This window comes from Epinephelus moara, chromosome 6, assembly GCF_006386435.1.
Source record: "Epinephelus moara isolate mb chromosome 6, YSFRI_EMoa_1.0, whole genome shotgun sequence".
Taxonomy (NCBI): domain Eukaryota; kingdom Metazoa; phylum Chordata; class Actinopteri; order Perciformes; family Serranidae; genus Epinephelus; species Epinephelus moara.
The window spans coordinates 32,416,012-32,434,376 of record NC_065511.1 but is presented as its reverse complement, the minus strand read 5'-3'; the positions used below and the strand labels follow the sequence as shown (position 1 = coordinate 32,434,376).

At 43.8% G+C, this 18,365-nt stretch overlaps 1 protein-coding gene across 3 annotated transcripts; it reads left to right on the top strand.

Annotated features, from left to right (window-relative positions):
* The first annotated feature begins 1,023 nt into the window (after nucleotides 1-1,023).
* adar (adenosine deaminase RNA specific) lies at nucleotides 1,024-18,270 on the top strand. 3 transcript variants are annotated; one of them, XM_050046784.1, is made up of 16 exons: nucleotides 1,024-1,177; nucleotides 4,544-6,305; nucleotides 6,717-7,042; nucleotides 8,527-8,722; nucleotides 8,998-9,200; nucleotides 9,636-9,771; nucleotides 9,980-10,218; nucleotides 10,561-10,717; nucleotides 11,758-11,926; nucleotides 12,191-12,284; nucleotides 12,391-12,507; nucleotides 12,664-12,791; nucleotides 12,922-13,104; nucleotides 13,232-13,344; nucleotides 13,838-13,965; nucleotides 15,678-18,270. In XM_050046784.1, the coding sequence occupies exons 2-16, from the start codon at nucleotides 4,674-4,676 to the stop codon at nucleotides 16,000-16,002; spliced, it is 4,146 nt and encodes a 1,381-aa protein (XP_049902741.1). In that variant the 5' UTR covers nucleotides 1,024-1,177; nucleotides 4,544-4,673; the 3' UTR covers nucleotides 16,003-18,270. The 3 variants fall into 3 exon arrangements, with proteins under 3 accessions (XP_049902741.1, XP_049902743.1, XP_049902742.1); XM_050046786.1 differs by lacking the exon at nucleotides 1,024-1,177 and adding an exon at nucleotides 2,735-3,119; XM_050046785.1 differs by lacking the exon at nucleotides 1,024-1,177 and adding an exon at nucleotides 2,735-3,123.
* The last annotated feature ends 95 nt before the right edge of the window (nucleotides 18,271-18,365 follow it).

The window sequence follows — 18,365 nt, the reverse complement described above, 5'->3', positions numbered from 1 at the left end:
TTCTGTATCTACTTGTCTTTCTTTTTATTTCCTCTTAATATGTTTATTGTGCGCACCAAACACCAAGGCAATGTCCTTGTATGATAATCTGCTGGGTAATAAATCTTATTCTGATTCTGACACCCACAAATTTAAAGACAGTGGCACTGTGTCACAGCAGAGTGCAACAGCCCCTTAACAGATCTTAAAATGGCGGAGTCTGGTAAGTTTTGTTTCAATTAATACATAGGGGTGTGGCATTTTATTTTATTTTATTTTAATGTTGTTGTTTTTTTATTGTTATTCTTATGCTTTATTTATTTATTTATTTATTTATTTATTTATTGCTGTTTTGTTGATTTCTTTTTATATTTACTACCAATAACTACTAGTTTGTTTGTTTTTTGCACTTTTTAAACCTTTGTGTTGTAAAAGTGCTATACCCATAGAATTCAACATTTGAATCAATATTCATTTGTGTGAAAACTTACGTTGCAAATAGAAGAAGGTATAATATGTAAGGCTTAAATGCCCTACAGTGTGTTTTGGCCAAATTTAACCACTCTGGTCGAGCCAAAGAAGCAAATTCAAATTTAGGGTCAGTGACACTGTGTCACAGCAGTGTTTTTCAATTACTTTTTAAAAAGTATAAGATATATATGCGTTAATATAACCCTATCAGTAAACTCAAATCTAACGGGTAGAGAGATGCCGCAAAAGCCCCTTAACTCAGGTTTTAAAATTTTATTTTATCATTTCATATTTTATTTCATTTTATTTTTATTCGTATTTATTTATTTATTGATATATTGCTGTTTTGTTGATTTATTTTAATATTTCTTACCAGTAACTACTAGTTTTTTTTGCACTTTGTAAACCTTTGTGTTTTAAAAGTGCTATACTCGTAAAATTTAACCTGATTTAATATTCATTCACTCTGAAATTCGACAAACTGAGTGTACGTTTCTCTGTAAAGATATCCAAACCAAAATGTTAAAGCACAGGAAGGGCACGTCTGAAATATATTCGAACCTTGCCGTTGTGCCTACATCATACACATGCGCCGTGTTGCTGTTTGCGTCGGTCGCGATGGATGAACGTCACTTCTTGGCGCACCAGTTCTTTCTTTGATTGTTTGTACCACCGCATTAAAACCACACCAACAAGATCCCACTGAGGCGGAACACTGCGAGTAAAGGTAACCAGCTAAAGCCGTTTAGCTTCTTTAAATCGTTTCTATGGCTCGGGTGAGGTGTAGTTTGAGTATCCCGCGTTAGCAGTCAGTGAATTAGCTGTGCTGCAGGCAGTAGTCTGAAATGGTGCAGTGCCAGTGCGGTGTACTGCTGCCAGTGATGAGCTAGCAGGCTAGCTAACGTTAGCTGGAGGAGGACCGATGTTCAGTTGGCTGCTGCTTGCTGCTGTTAGCTTCTAACGCTTAACGGTTCTCTCGTCGTCACATGCAGAGAGTTAAAAGTCTGAATACATGTGTCTCGGTGGTTTTAACCGAATGTAAGCAACACGTCTAACCTGTAGCTGCTCCTGTTGTAGCTTTGTGTTTCTTTAAAGAACACGTCGAGTAAAAGCGAAGGATAGCCAAGAGGACTTTTGAGTTTCAGTCGTTGCTATGGACGATTAACCTTTTGTTAATGGGTAACAATGAATTACTTTCCTTTGACTCACACAAACTATAATGATAAATGTATTCACAGTGACAAATAGCTAGATGTTACTTATATCAAGGAAAGTAGATATATATTTATATTTTCATTGACTTGTATGAGGAAGGGCATGCTCAAAAGTAATAATCTGTATGCCCCTCAATGTTTGTGTGTGTTTACTAACTGAGACACCCTGTCAAACTTTTACAACAGCATGGATTTGTGTCGTCCAGATTAAATTAACAGTGATACACAAATGTGAAACTATGTGTTAACTGTTTTTATGCTTACTGTATGTGTCCAACACTTTCCTGTAATGCAGCTTGGTACATGTGTGCTAGAAATTCAAGACAGACTTTGTTTTATTAAATTAAGTCGTTCATTATTAAATATGATTATAATTCTAATAAGCTTGGGTCCATCTATTGATTCATAAGTGGCAGGAAATCACCCCCACTGATGGTAAAGTTTGTGTGAGTGCACCCTCGCTGCTTTCTAGGTTAAACCGCATTTCACTGAGTAATCACAGCAGTGTGATGAACCATGTGCGGACACTAGGGCTATGTTATTCTTCTGGGCACAACATGTGCCTGTGCTACTCTTGTTTTTGATAGTGACCTTCACCTTATAGTACTCTTATGTTGGTTTTTCCACCCTGTCACAATCCCGTAACAAGATCTCACCGTTTTCCTGTGATATTTGTATCCCCGAAAATGTATTACATTACTACCAGTCTCCACCATTCTCCCTCCTGCGTTTTATTTTTAATGTGAGAATCTGATCTGAGCATGTCATGTCTCCTCTGCCAGTGTACTGTATAGCCCACAGCATGCATTCAAGGGAGGATGTCCTTGTGGCTCCACAGTAACACAGTCACATTGATTGTTCGAGGTGGACCGCGGAGCGACCTCTTTGAAGCGTGAAAAGTCAGTCACACACGAGCTGTGCTTTTTTATGTTTTATACTTTATAGACACTTCTGCCTTTCTGTCTGTGCACCAGTCTGTCCGCCCTCAGCGCGCCCCTGCCGGTCACGTGACCAACAATAGAAACCTAACTTACTGTCAGAAATGAAATCGAAACTTACTGCGTGTCTATCAGTCTCTATTTCCTTTTACTTACACGGCTCGTGGCGGATTTTACCTCAGCTTTCGTGGTGCAATAGTTTGCAAGGTGTTTTTACAGCACAGCATACAGCATTTATAAGCGACCGACATCACTGGTGGTGTTTTCACTGTGGATTACACACGGACAAGGACCTCGCTCATCCAAAGCAGAAGACCCTGCGCACTGGAAACCATTTTTGCAGTTACACAGATTATAGTTTTAACAAAATCTACTTTGCTTTCTGCTTTCTTTACGTTTTTACTTTATGATTTTTGTATTTAAAGCTGCTATTGTTATAATATTCGTGTTCAAGTCATCTGATCGAGAAGCTACAGGATCAGCAACGTTTAAAACTCCCACTTTAATTTGAGCCACAGTAGGTGAGATATTCAGTACTGCCTCTGACGGCCTTGTGGTACTAGTAGATATGGTGGGTTGCATGCACATGTTTAGATATGTGCATTGATTCATAGGTTTCATTTCTGCACTGTTGTTGACACAGAGGTCTCAGTAAATGGAGGAAGGGGTCACTTTAAAGATCAGACAGTGTTTAGCTGTGTCTTGACACAACAGCATGAAGTGTGCAAAAGAGTTGATTCATCAGTTGTCACATAGGTTGTCTCGTCCATGCTTCTCCCCAGCCTGGAAGCAGAGAGGAGCATAATGACAGTGGGGTTCTGAAAAACACGGAGTTGTTATTTTGGCTGTCAACTGTTGCCTTGCATCAGGGTCAAGATGAGTCAGCTCCAGCCCCGTTTGGCCCCTGGGCTGCCGGCCCTGTCGGTCCCTATTACCGTGATGAACCAACACTGTGGTGTTCTCTATTAATGTGGCGGCGTTCGGGCCTGCTCAGCTCTATGTGACAGACCAGTGCTGCTGACTGGGCCAGAGGGGGTGAAACCTGACTCAGTATTGGGTGTCTCCTTGTTGTCAGTCTCACTGATATAGACATTATTGAGTGTTGTCAGATATGACACTTGAGGCTGAATCAATGTTGTACCATAGAAGGATATTGGAATTCTGGTCCACGCTGTTTAGGATCTATATTTCTACTCTTTGAATGTTTTTGTGTGTGTTTTGTTTTTTGTTTTTTAAAGGAAAGAATTAAACTAGCTCTGCAAAACCTTATCATCATAGTCAGAACTGTCAGCTAGCAACTGCACAGTTTTCTGTCCACAGCTTGTCACTGACAGGCAGCCCTTCACGTTCTCGTGCCCTTGGAGCTGTCCTTTTTGTCTGCATCAGTGTCTCACTTTTCCTCTCCGCTATGGATCCAGATCCAGCAATAATTTGTAAGGCCAGAAATAAAACAGAATAGTCACAAGAAGGTCTGAATTATTAATCACCATCCTTTTACCTTGGGATTAAGTTTCAGTGTGACTGGGAGAGACAGTATGTCACCCTGCAGTATCCTTGTAGACAGGCGAGGGTGTAATCTGATGGTATACACAGTAACGTTGACAGTGTTGGTGTACATTAGAGCGTATTCTCTGCACATAATCTTAATTTTTTCCTTTATACCTACATATTTTATTGTCCATCATTTATTTTACACTATTTAGTTTAGGACCGCACTTTAAACTGTGTCCTTGAAGCTGGTATAGATTCACTCACTTATCCAAGGACACTTGAGCAGCTTGGAGATTTGCCAGCAGGGTCTGAACTTGTGTTATTTGCTGGAATGACAGTTTCTCTTGCCCTCCATGCCACTGCTCATTTTTACACCATTCAGTTACCTTAACTGTTATTTATTTCTCCTCATTAATATTCTCCTGACATTGTCCTTTATTTGTATTTCAGATACTCCCAGTGTGTAATTGGCCTGGCCTGACTTTTCACCGGGGTCTGCTGTTTGTGCTAGAGGACGTACACTCATACAGAGGCTGCACATCAAGCTGCACAGGCCCCCTTCACGCCCCACCCCTGCGCTATGAGCAGAGGTAGAGGAGGGCCTTACAAAGAACACTATCACAGGCATCCACCCCCTGACTTCCAGGCCAAGGAGAATTATTACAGACCTGGCCCAGCCTCACTCCACCCTAGAGCTGGCCCACAGCTGAGCCCATATTCAGGTTACTACAACAGCTCTGCCCGTCCGGCAGTGCCCATACAGCGGCCCCCAGCTCCTTTCATCCCCTCCGCTCCACCAGTACCAAAGCACAATATAGTTGCCCCTAAACCAGAGGCCTTTAACAGCTCGCATAATCAGAATTACAGTCCTAATCCTGGTCCCAATTCCTTTCAGTACCAACAGGTGGAGTTTTTGAGAGGAAGGAGCTCTGAGGCGCCACAATTCAGAACTGGTCCACGTGGAGGGGGAGTGGGACCTGACAGGTTTCCTAGTTCCTCATATCAGCCCCAGTCAGGCTACAATAGATATTCATACCCCAACAGCAGCCCAAGGGGTAGAGGGGGGTATAGTCAGGACCAGGGTTTCGTATACCCAGGAGCTGCGCGAGGCACCCCAGGCCCTCGACACCTGAATCAAAACCAGTCACAAGGCACAAGCCACAACCAGTACTCCAGCAGTCAATGGCACGGTCAAGCAGACTCTTTGTCTGACAAATTTCAGGGTTTGTCCCTATATCAAGACAGGCCCAGCAGAGGAGGAGAAAGGTTTGGCAGACATTCTGCATCCAAACCCTCTGCAAAATCGAGGGTTGCTAAAGTTAATATCACTCTTACTTCTGACATCGAGGACGAGGTGTATAGAGCTTTGGCTTCATTAAAGCCAAATGAGAGTATCCCTGCAAAATTATTAGGCAAAAAGCTACGTCTGCCCAAAAAGATAGTCAACAAGGCTCTCTACTCTTTGGAGCACTTACAGAAAGCCTCCAAGCAAGGACTCCACCCCCCCTTGTGGAGTCTTTACAGAGAACCTCTCAGAGGCAACGAGGATCAAAACTCTTCAGCACAAAGGCCACCTTCCCAGCTGTGTGTCAGCTCAGGAGGACACACTCCAGAACCTGAAGCCAAGGTTGAGCTAAAAACAGAAATCAGGGGACAAGCCAAAGAAGAGGACTCTGACACAGAATCCAGTTCTTCTTACTGCTCGTCTTCAGAGTCATCTGACTCTGAAGAATCCCAGGCACCAGCAAAAAGTCAGTATCCGGAGAAACAGCACCCCAGCACAACCAGCTCCCCTGATCCAGAGCTTGCGCTTCCCGCAATGGCAGAACAGAAGGAGCTAGTTCTGCAGTACCTCCTGGCTACAGGGGAGGCAACTGCTCTCGTCATAGCAAAAAATCTGGGGCTAAGGAGTGCCAAACAGGTCAATCCCACCCTCTACGCGCTGGAGAAGCAAGGTGACGTCGTTAAGCACAGTGAAGTTAACCCTCCCACTTGGGAGCTCTCTACCCACCGCAAAGAGAGAATGGAAAGGAGCCTTAAAGCTGCAAAGAGCCCCCGCACTGAGGGGAAATGGATGGGGGAGGAACCCAGTAGAGATGAGATGAAAGGAGCGTCCGACTTTATGCCGTCATCTCCACTACCACCAATACCAGGCCTGGAGCCACTGCCACTCCAGGAGGGTTGGATGCCAGAGCAAAGTCATAGTGAAGCGGTGGGTAAAATTTCTGTGTGTCGTATTTATGTATTTATTTAATGGTATTAAGGTGAATACATTCAGATTTATAAAGAACAATATCGGAGAGAATAGTCCAATAAAGGTGAATTACATTTCAAAACATAACTAGAAATAACAAAATTAAATCTATTTGACTTTGACCGCTTAATTGCTGTTTTCAGTCGTTATACTAAGCTAAGCTAACAGGACCAGGAGTAGTCTTATATTTACTGGGTGGATGTGTTAGGGTTTGCATGGGCATTGTAGAACTACTCCGTTAAGAGAGAAGAAACTGCATCGTTCCTTGAAAAAGTGTCTTTTTACTAGATATATTCAGCTGTGGTTACCAGCCCTGGAGTTCTACCCTGATTTTATTAACCTTTCTACCTCTGCTTTTCCCTTTTTAAGGCCCAATCCTCCCTCCAGCCTCCCTTCCTCACTACATGCAAAGACGAAGAGGCCAACGAAGGAGAGTGGGCCACTGACGACATCCCAGAATTCCTCAACGCCATTCGCAGAGAGACGGACGCTGGGAAACTGGCAGCAGAGAAGGCCAACTCTGTAGGGACTGTAGCTGTGTCACTGGCTGCTCCACCTCCCCAGAACCTGTGGGCCAAATTACAAGAGGTGAGGCTGAAGAACCCCGTCAGCGGCCTCATGGAGTACGCCCAGTATCTGGGCCAGAACTGTGAGTTCCTGCTCCTCGACCAGTCGGGGCCCTCTCACGACCCAAGGTTAGTCACGCAGCCTTTTCTGTTTGTTACTGTAATGTTGGTCTGTGGTCACTGTCTTTGTTTTCATGCTGGTATGTTGAAATATACCGTGGGATGCACCAGGGCCAATACTGACCTTAGGTATTGACCAGTTCACATTAAATACAATGTCTTAGTCCATGTCATTATAACAGTAACCTTCAACAAGTCACAGTGGGCTACAGAGTCTGGTGTCAGTGTCACAGAAATCTCTTATCAAACTGACCCAATTATTTCCATGTAGGGATGTCCTGATCCAATTTTAAAGATCGGTTTTAGGGCCGATCGGGGCTTTTATTAACTGATTAATTGATACCCAATCCAAGCCTTTGTTCTGTCAGCTGTCAAAAAGGTGTTTTTACCCGCTAAGCTTTCTTGCACAGCAACAAGTGCAGCAGTCATCAACTCTCCAACTCTCCGTCTCTCCTCCTCTCCACACCCCGCCTGTCGATGTTATTTACCTAAGTTACGTGCACTCGTTTCATTTCAGCTCAGTGTGAGTGTCTCTTGTGTTTTGCGGTCATCCGTGGTGCATGGTGTTTCACCCCTCTGCTTGAGACAGACAGCAGTGGAGAGCCAGAGACAGCAACACTCACCACGCCACTGCAAGTGTAACAAAAGCCCCACAAGCAAAACACCAGTAATTTATTAATGTAATCCGTGCAGAAGATGTACAGGCGATGAAAACAAACACTCAACAGAGTACAGTTCATTCAGTCAAAGGCTCCACCAACGCAACAGAACTCTGTCTTAAGGGGAGAGAGAAATCTCCTCGAGACAGCAACAACGGCTAAAAGATTACAGAGAGGGTTTATTTTATACTTTGTCCTTTGTAAAAAAAAATCCATTAAGGAACAGCTTGGATGCGGGGATTTTTTTTAATGCAGCGTAGAGCTTTTTAATTGTTAAGCATATACACTGGATTGATTTTAATAGCTTTTATGTTCTTGAAGTGTGCACTGTGCAGCTGCAATATGTAGGAAAACAGAAGCATTGGATCAGGACTCAGTATCGGCAGTAACGCAATATTAAATGTATCAGAGCGAAGACAAAATAACTTGATAGTGACATCCTTAGTTCAGTGTACACTTAAACATTGGGAAAAAGAGAGCAGTAATCCATATCTGCTAATGGTCTTAGTTGAGGTATTGAGAAAGAAAAAGTTGGATCAGTGCATACCTGTGTAAGTGGAAGTGCTGTCTCTTTCATTATGTGATATGCATCATTTTTTGTTTTCCACCCACATGTTTATTACCCTCTGTAAATCACCTTGTGACACACCTATTGATTCAAACTCTGTGAGAAATAAATCTGCCTTAATGAAGACATATGATGCTGCCAATTAAGGATGAAAATTACATTGCTTGTTATGCAACAGAGTCGTCTTGGAAAATTGTAGCTGCTTATTTAATCACGTATTGACCGATCACTGCGTCTCATCCGTTTATTTTCTCTCCCTCGCTCAGATTTCGCATGCAGGTGATGCTCAACGGGAGGCTGTTTCCTGTCGCAGAAGCATCCAGTAAGAAGGTTGCAAAAAAGGACGCCGCTGCGGCCACCTTGCGCATTCTCATCGGAGATATGCAGGGAGGGTCGACCACGGGAGACGAAGGAAATAATGCCAATGTGGACCAAGTGATGGAACTACTCTCAGACACCGGTGTAAGTTTTTGTTTGAATGTACAGAAATAAAGCCCCCCCCAATCAGCCACTTAAAGCCGGCTAAATCTTGCTTTAACACATGCGTCTGGTCAGGCACTGAACATGTGAGTAGAGAGCACATTTAATGCACCAGAGCAGGAGGCCAACACTTTGTAATTATTTTGCAGCCCTGGTAAAAAGTTTGAATGAATCAGGAGCTATTTTATTAAAAGCTACAGTCATAAAAACAGCTTTAGTTTAAATATATATTTTTTGTCTCCTCCACTATCTACCAGGGGCCAGCTGAAAGCACAGGAGGAATTTTTGGGGCCAGTACTGTGGAAGGGATGGCGACAGCGGAGGGACCTCGCCAGCCACTGTCCCGCTCTCTGCCTGGTGGGAAGAATCCGGTGTCTGTCCTGATGGAGTACAGCCAGCGCAGCGGGAACCCCATCGAATTCATCATCACCGGGCAGGCAGGCCCACCACATGACCCAAGGTACTGGCTCCGTCACCTCCCTCTGAATCTATCCTCTTGGATTCTGTTCTCCCCCATACTGCAAGTTCCTCCGCAGGGAAGCAGTTGATCAGCTATTTCTGTTCAGTCTGTCCTCAATATTGTTGTCAGCTGACAAAGACACAATACCATCTCTGTCCATTCACTCTTTGCCACTCTTTCCATTTATGATCCATCCCTTTAAGCAACTGGCTGGTGAATACAATACAAACTTTTATGTTCTTTGGTGACTTTCTAAAAACATTGCATGCATCTGTCTTGATCACTGGAACACCACAGGCTCTACTCTGTTGCATCTTCTCATTTATCTAAATGTGATAAATCAAGAAAGTGGAATAGTGACTCAACAAAGTGTGATCTCAGTCGCAAAACCAAGAAAAGTCTCTCCCTTCTCAACCATCTCTGCCCTGTGTTCAGGTTCATGTACAGGGTGAAGGTCGGAGAGAGCCTGTTTGCAGAGGCCTCGGCTCCAAGCAAAAAGGCAGCCCGCCAGCTGGCAGCAGAAGAGGCCGTCAAAGAATTAATGGCTGACGGGAGACTGCAGCTCAACAAGGTGAGGAGTGGGAAGCAGAGAGTAACTCGAGCCGGTCATTTGGGAGGAACGAGAGGGGCTTTGCATATCCCCAAAATGAGTGTAATGACTTTAGAAGAACAACAGATCACTCAGTCTAAAAAAAAGATTTATGCTGTTGTGTGTCGTTTGCTCAATGCTGTTCACATCTCTCTCTTTCTCCGCTCCTACCCCCTTTTCTCTTCTCCAGCCTCAGTTGCCCCTGGGCTCCTCCAGTGATAGTGATGGCAGTGGCTCTGGGACTACATGTCCCTCTTTGCCGCCTCTGACTGCAGATGAGTTGCGAGCAGCACACGAGGCAGGTGTTGGGGACCTCATTAACCACCTGAACAACAACGCAGTGTCAGGTCTTTTGGAGTACGCTAGAGCCCGAGGCTTTGCCGCTGAGATTCGACTGGTGGGCCAGTCTGGGCCACCACATGAGCCAAAGTATGTGTGAACTGCATTAATGCTCGTTAATACACAATTAACATGTACACACTGGGTTAAAAAACTGTCCAGGTTTCCATTTGCCTGGATAAGTATACCAATATGGTTCTTAAGAAAATTCAATTCTGTGTAATAATTTAAAGTTTTGGAACATTAAAGACCTCTTTACTAAATTTCTCTGTACCTCTGTTGTTTTAGCAGCGCTTACATGCTGAGGAAAATGCTCGAATGGATATTTGTGTTTCTTTCCCTTAAAGGTTTCCATGGGATCTTTTGTTCTTAAATTGAGTGAGTGCCCTGTTAATCCTCCTCTGATTACCTTTTTTCTTTGGCCCTGCTCAGGTTCACCTACCAGGCCAAGCTGGGCGGACGCTGGTTCCCCCCTGTGTGTGCGTCCAACAAGAAGCAGGGAAAACAGGAGGCAGCAGATGCTGCACTGCGGGTTCTGATTGGAGAGGCTGAGAGGGCAGCCCGCACTGGAGAGCTTATCCCAGCTGAGGTACTGATTTTTCAGTGGTTCACATTTTCTACCATGAAACATGAGCCTTGTTTGGCTCAACATGGGGATCAGGCAGGACATAATGTAACTCACTAACCAGCTCACTGGGGAAAAGCTAATTTTCACTGACAAATAACAGCATGTGTACACTGGGGTCCCAATCAGACAGAGTGCGTTGGTCGGAGGGAAACAGATCCATGTAGGCCACAGAAAAAGGAGAAATAACAGGGAGTACCACCAGGGGGTCCTGCAGCTTCACCTGGATGATGGTCGGATCAAGGATTATTTTAGGATTAGTCAGGGAGAGTTTGACAATCTGCTGTCAATTGTCGGGCCTAACTACGACTGGTGAAATGTAATTGAGGCAACAGTTTGTTCAGATATGTCTTGTAGCTTGCCTAGGGCGACGTTTAAAGTGAGCCAACGTTAGCTTCACAGAAACTATGCATGTCACCAATTGTCATCACTACCACAGGTGGCACGTAAATGACATCAGGTGCTTTTTCCACTCTGAGTTGAAATTTTTCATTTCGAGGTATTCAGGTCGCTCCTGCAGAAACGCATGGTGTATAAAGTTGGAAAATGCAAGGCGCTCAGCAGCGCAAAAGCTTCCCAGGCTGCTATAAACACACTCTGTCTGATTGGAGCCTTAGAAAAAGTAAACCTCAATTAAACATAACCAACGTAAGTTAAACTACATCCAGAGTCTATAACTCCACACATCTGTTGCTTCACAGTGATTGAATCAGTTCTCTTAACCGGCAGGCTTTAGCTTTGTAGCAGCTCCAGGAAGTGTTAAATTTGTATTGGAAGCATTTGAACATTACGCAAACATTACACATGATCTGACTGCAGGTGTTTTTTTTTTCTACCACATACTCAGGCAGACTAAGATGTGTTTGGAAAGTCTTGATAATTTACAGTGGTAGTTTTTCTGAGATTGTATCATTGGATTGCACAGTCAATACAGTTCAATTCTTAATAATCCTCATATCCTTTCTGTTTTGCCTGTCCTGTCCTCTCTACTTCCATCTTTCTAGCTTCCAGTAAGTGGCAGCACTTTGCATGACCAGATAGCGATGTTGAGTCACCAGCGTTTCAACGCCCTGACCACACGTATCCAGCACAGCCTTCTGGGACGCAAGATTCTGGCCACCATCGTCATGAGGAGGGGGGAGGGCCTGGGGACTGTTGTCAGCCTGGGAACTGGTATTTCCATTAAGTTTAGCATATAATTAATGAAGCAAAGGGAAGTGGTAACAACAGGGAGTACAAGCAAATGTGTTGCAACATAAAAATTACATTGTCACTGCATTTTTTTTTCCTGATGTGTGGAAGTTTTATGGATGTCTGTGCTCAGAGGCATGCACTGTCAGATAACTAAAACAGAACTAGGTCACTGCAGAACCAAGAGGCGTTGCATTGTCGTGTACTTTGACACTGAATGTGTCTCTCTTGTCTTTTTTCTGTCAGGAAATCGCTGTGTTAAAGGGGAGGAACTGAGCCTTAAAGGGGACACTGTTAATGATTGCCACGCTGAAATCATCTCCAGGAGGGGATTTCTTCGGTAGAAAATCTTGCTCTTCATCAGTGTTTCTCTCCTATGGTGGAAACACCACCTCTCTTCTCCAAGACCCCGTCTGAAAGTCTCACTCCGTCTCTTTTCTTCTCAGATTTCTGTATATGGAGCTGCTCAAGCACTATGACGGCGCAGACGACAGTATATTTGAGCCAGGGGAGAAAAATAAACTGCAAATCAAACCTGACATCACCTTTCACCTCTACATCAGGTGGGAGTGTCAGATGTTCCTTTTCACCTCGGTCACCTCACACCATGCTCTCCTCTTTCATTCCTGTCATGTCCACCACTCAGATGCATCAATGTTTCATGCTTGGATCAAAGTGGTCCACCTCTCCTGATGTCTCATTGTGTCTCTTATACACAGCACGGCACCTTGTGGGGACGGTGCCCTGTTTGATAAGTCATGCAGCGAGGCAGGGGATGAAGTCGAGGGCCATCAGCCTTTGTTTGAGAACGCTAAGCAGGGAAAGCTCCGCACCAAAGTGGAGAATGGTAAGAGATGACATGGACATGCATCTGTCCTCATATCAGTGCAGTGCATGGAGATGGATGACACTCCCTGTTCTATAAGCAAGACCTCTGACCTTTGTGTATTTCCTTTGTGTGTTGTTGCTTGTGCCAGGCGAGGGTACCATCCCAGTGGAGTCAAGTGCCATTGTGCCCACCTGGGATGGCATCCAGCACGGCGAGAGGCTGCGAACCATGAGTTGCAGCGATAAGATCCTGCGCTGGAACGTGGTGGGTCTGCAGGGGGCGCTGCTCACCCATTTCCTGCATCCCATCTATCTGAAGTCCATCACGCTTGGTAAAACACACGGATATATATAATGTGACAAATATCCACAATGGTTAACATCAGTGAAGTTGCATGATGTCTCTACTTTATGTTGCTTCTTGTCCTAAATTTCTGTTCCACAACATGTGTTTATCAGGCTACCTGTACAGCCACGGGCACCTCACACGTGCTGTTTGCTGCCGGCTGGCGAGAGACGGTGAAGCGTTCGCCAAAAGTCTCCCTTCTCCCTTTGTTCTAAATCACCCAGAGGTAACTGCACACAAGTTTTTGGCAATGTCAAATGTGGACATTAATCAGGAGTATTGAGGTCATTCTCACAAAATTAATCAATTAAGCTGCCAACACTCCTGTTTGCCCCTGCACAACTGTTTCTTCGTCGCTCGTCTTCTTTAAATTTGGCTCATCCATCAATTAAGAAATAACAGGTAGGTCACTCTCATACCGCCAGGCAGGATGCCTGAGAAATACCGTAGCTGGCGGTTAAACACAATTCAGCTTGTTCCTTGTTTTAGCCCATTTTGAACACTTTCTTGGCTTACATTTACACATTAGTGAAATTGGTTGAATCTATCGTCCCTAATCGACACAGCCGTCACACTGACACATGCATTACACAACTAATTTTACACGCTCTGTTTGGGATTGCTGACTCACACTGAAGGGCTGAATTAGCCTGATTGAACAAAATACGCTCTCTCTTCTCTCCCCTTCCCTGCTCCCTCGCCACCTGCTTGGACTGTAGGTGGGCAGGGTGAGTGTGTACGATTCCACGCGGCACACAGGCAAGACCAAGGAGTCCAGTGTGAACTGGAGCTTTCCAGACCAGAACAGTGTAGAGGTGCTGGATGGGACCAAAGGCAAACTGGATGGGTATGTAACTAAATCAAAGCCTGTCGCTCCTGATGGCAACACACATTTTTTATTAATAGCTTTGGATTTTATAGTCTGTCAATGTCCACTTAACAACTTATTATTGAAGGAGTGCAGTGCAGCTGTTCAGTGTCTTTGTCTCTCTCCAGTGGGGAACAATAACTGTGTTAACCCACAACAGATTTAAGTCGATTCTGTGCCCGAGCAGACATTGATTTACCCAGCAGCTGCTCAGTATGTCTTTAAAAAGGTTTCTAGAAATGTGCTTTTGGTTTTTCATCTATACGAGTTATTGATCACTGTGTCGTTGAACAAACACCGTATCATTGTAAAGACACATCCTTGGAATTTGCTTTCAGAAGAACTGTTGGAAGATTTCACGATCAGTTGTTAAGATTCAGTTTGGGTTAGTACTGTGCCTCTCAGATAAGTAAGAAATATGAGATGTGGCAAACGTGACCCCCTAAAAATTTGGTATTTCACCCAGATGGGTGTGGTTTTGCAGGATGCAGCAGTGCACACTTCAGCAAGCTTTGTGACCATCTCAGCCTGTGCTCAGAGTGCACATTTTTACCTTATAATAAAATGAAAAAATGAGAATTTGGACTGAATGGCAAAGTATGGGCTAGTTTAATTTCTAAAGCTTGTAAAATGTTTGTTTATATTATCTCTGTAATGCTACATGCCGCCCAGAAGTAACTTTCTACAATGAAGAGAGACTGATGTTAGGTCAGCACCATGATCTGTAGTCAGTAATAAAGTAATAAGAGTACTTCACTGATTCCCAGAACAGCCTTGCCAGCCTCAGTCTTGACTGCTCAGTTTGTCGTTGAGACTGGAAGCCTCAGTTTGCATTGTTTTTCTTTGTTTATAAAAGTTAACATTGTGAATATATCTTTCCGTCACATACTGTCGTTCTTGCTGCCTGCTTCTTGAGGCTGTATCGCCTGATGTCGAGAAACTATGATGAACGATGTCAGAATACAGACATTGTTTAGATTACATCTAAATTTATTTTTGGCATTATTTAGTGGTATAATGTTGTGATGGTCAATTTGAGAATTTACAGCTGAAAAAAAACTGCAGGGAAATCTAGTCGCAGTTGATGCTGTACAAGGAGTAAAAATCTAGGTGTATCTTTGTAAATCAACCATCACAAAAAAATAAAGAAAGAAAGTAATCATCTCAGTTTGAAGTTACAATCAGGTATGAGGTCTCCTGTAGGTTTAATCTCAGGGTTAAGGCAACAATTAGGTAAGCAAAAAGTTTTTAAGGTCATGGTTTTGCTATCTTATCCAAAAACTTTAACGTAACAAATCAATGCAAGTCAACGAGGCTTCACATTAGGCACACAACGCTGTCTGACGTAGGACCTAAGGCACCAACCCTGGGTTAAGTTTTTAGGGAGTCCCATGGAGAACTACAAATAAACCCTTAAGGAAACATGCACAAGGTGAGGGAACTCTTGGCAGCATTTTCTGTTTTGGATAATCTCAAGTTCTGTGCTGTATTCAGTGAAAACTGTCAGTAACAACAAGGTTAATTAAATTTTAATTAAAAACTGTGAGCAGCAGGCAGTTAAGTAAGCTAAATAGGAAACACTGCGTGATCAGAGGAAATGTTGTGTCATGCCAGCTTGCCAGACAAACTGTTATGTTTCCCTTGTTTAATGAACACTCTTACCACAAAGCTCTCTAATGTCTTCCCTCTAGGAACAAACTGAGCGTGTCCAGAGTGTCCAAGTCCAACCTGTTCTGTCTGTTCCGCACTCTGTGCCAGCGGTGTGGCCGCACAGACCTCCTCTCCCTGCCCTCCTACGCCCAGGCCAAGATGTCAGCCATGTCCTTTCAGATGGCCAAGCAGCAGTTCTTCCGAGCTCTCAGCAGCCACGGTTACGGCGCCTGGATCGGCAAGCCGCTGGAAGAGAAGAGCTTTGAGTCAGGGGAGGGAAACGGGAACAATGGAGCAAATGTTCCTGTGGGATACGGCAGCAGTAGAAACGGAGGAGCAATGGAGTACAAGCAAGACGAGGCATAGAACGGCGCAGAGTGCTTTATAAAGGGGGGTAATATAAATATGTGGTGGGGGGGGGGGGGGCACAAGGCAGGGGGCAGATTGAAAGGGTGGATGTGTAGGGAAGAAGAACAATCAAACTGTGCGTAGCCAACAGCCAGAACTGTATCTTCTGACGGGACATGCTTTAAGGCTGCAGAAGAAGAGCGATGGAAAGGGACAGAATAAAAAGAGAGGAAGATAGCAAGGGCAAAGCCTGAAGGATGAGTGGGGTCACAGTAGATAGACAGAGCTATGGAGAGAGCCATGGGGTGTACAGAATAATGTGAACACTACATGAAAAAGGAATTAGTTTGAAGTTTGTAATCAGCATGGCAAACACTGCTACAAATCTGGGATGGGTTAGTTTGCAAAACAGTTACTGTTACTTGTCAGCTTCCTGTGTACTGTGGGTTGTTTTTAAGTTGTAAGTTCAGTTTTTACAGTTATGTTTCCACTGTTCTACTTGAAATGTGCTCATTTTTGCTGGCTCTGTGGTTATTACAGTTTGGACCCAGTTGTTTTTGCCCCTTTTAGACTGCCATTGTCTAATTTTGCTATGTTAAAGGGTAAATTTGGTATTTTTCAACCTGCACCCTATTTTCCCTTGTTATTCTGTCTACTAATGAGCAGAACAGTTTGTGAAATTGGTCTGATATTGAGCGAGACCATTGCAGACAGCAGCACTGAAACAGGCTGCAGTGTTACCACTCAGGGCATGTTCGCATCGCCAATTTATAGCCATTAAAAGTGTTTGTTTTGCCACTGACATGCTCAGATTGTTATTGTAAGTGTCTGACAACTTATGGAAAAGTACTCCTAAAGAGATGGACCTCTTTGTGAAATAGTAAGATCCCTGTTTGTTTACGAGAAATAGCCCTGAAATCTTCACCAAAGCCACCAGACTCCATTTAAATAAACAGTAATTTTATCATTGGAAACCAAAATAGAAATCTCAAAAGATACCGTGGTTCAACTTTCCACTGCTCCAACAACTGTCAACTCTGGCGTCGTTAAAATAAACCCTCAAGTCACACAGTTAGATGCGAAAATATGCTGGTTTTATACACGCTAAATTGTTTATTTGAGTGTGGTGAGTTTGGTGTTGGCGATTTCGGGGCTGTTATGGTCAAACAAAAATGATCTTATTCTCGGTCAGTCTCTGTAGGGATGGTTTCCAGAAATTGTCAGTGGCAAAGAGAAGCACTTTAAGTTGAAGTAAATTGACAGTGCGAACATGACCTGAGTGATTACATTGAAGCCTGTTTATCGCTGTCAGCTAAAGAGTCTCACACAATACTGGACCAATTTCAAAACTTGGGTCCAGGCTGAAAAATACCGAACATACCCCCCTAAGCAGCTGACAACAGCTGCTCATTGGCATCAGGCCTAATATGACCCGCCACTGTAGCAGTGTTTGTAATTGTGATTATGTTAATTTGGAGTTTAAGTCCTCTTTCATGAAGTGTTTTTATTTTTTTTTTCTGCTCCCTTTGTTCTGCTGCATGAAAATACAAGCAGCTGATTTCAGAACAGCAAGCAGAAACAGTGGGACGCTCTCAGCAGGAATCTCGATTTTTGAAAACTGCACCCACTCTCGATAGATTACCACAAGTGAAGTTGGAAATTAGTCCTTGCTCAGCACAGCCCCAGCTTTCACTGTACATAAGAAGAACATTAATTCCAACTTTAACTCTGACCCAGTGGCTAACCAAACATTTTACCATCAAACACTTGAGGCTTTAGCTCCTGAAGCCTTCGATCAGGCCCCTTTCTGAGTCAAATTTAAAACTCACTGTACACCCTCTGCTGTCCATCCATCCGCATGTTGTTGCCATGGTTTCCATTAGCATAGCATAGGACAGAGCGCCCCTTTAATCAGTCCCATAATTTCTCTGTGCTTTATATAGAAATACTGATGTCACGACCTCCAAGACGTACAATATTTCTGTTGTTTTTGCCTGTGTGTTTTGAGTACTTCTCCTTTTTTCCTTCACCTCTGGCAAAAAAAAGTTCATCAGCAGCTGGCCATGCTAGCAAGTCCTGGAAAGTCTCAACTGTCCTGCCTGCAGCCCGGCTGCATATTCTTTTTTTTGTCTTTTTAACATCTCGATACAAAAAAAAAGGCTTTTGGGTTCTCTTGCATGGCCAGTTCTTGAGGACGGCTAGGTGAGGACAGTTTTGTTGTCTAAGGAGCGTGTGTAGTTTGTTCTTGATTTGGTTATATGTAGATGGATGGTGCAATATATACATCAAGTATATACAAATACATGAACACACAGATGTTGCAGTGGGGTCCAAAAGCCCGAGTCCAGTTCCAGAGAGTCGCATTTATTAAAAACTGAAAT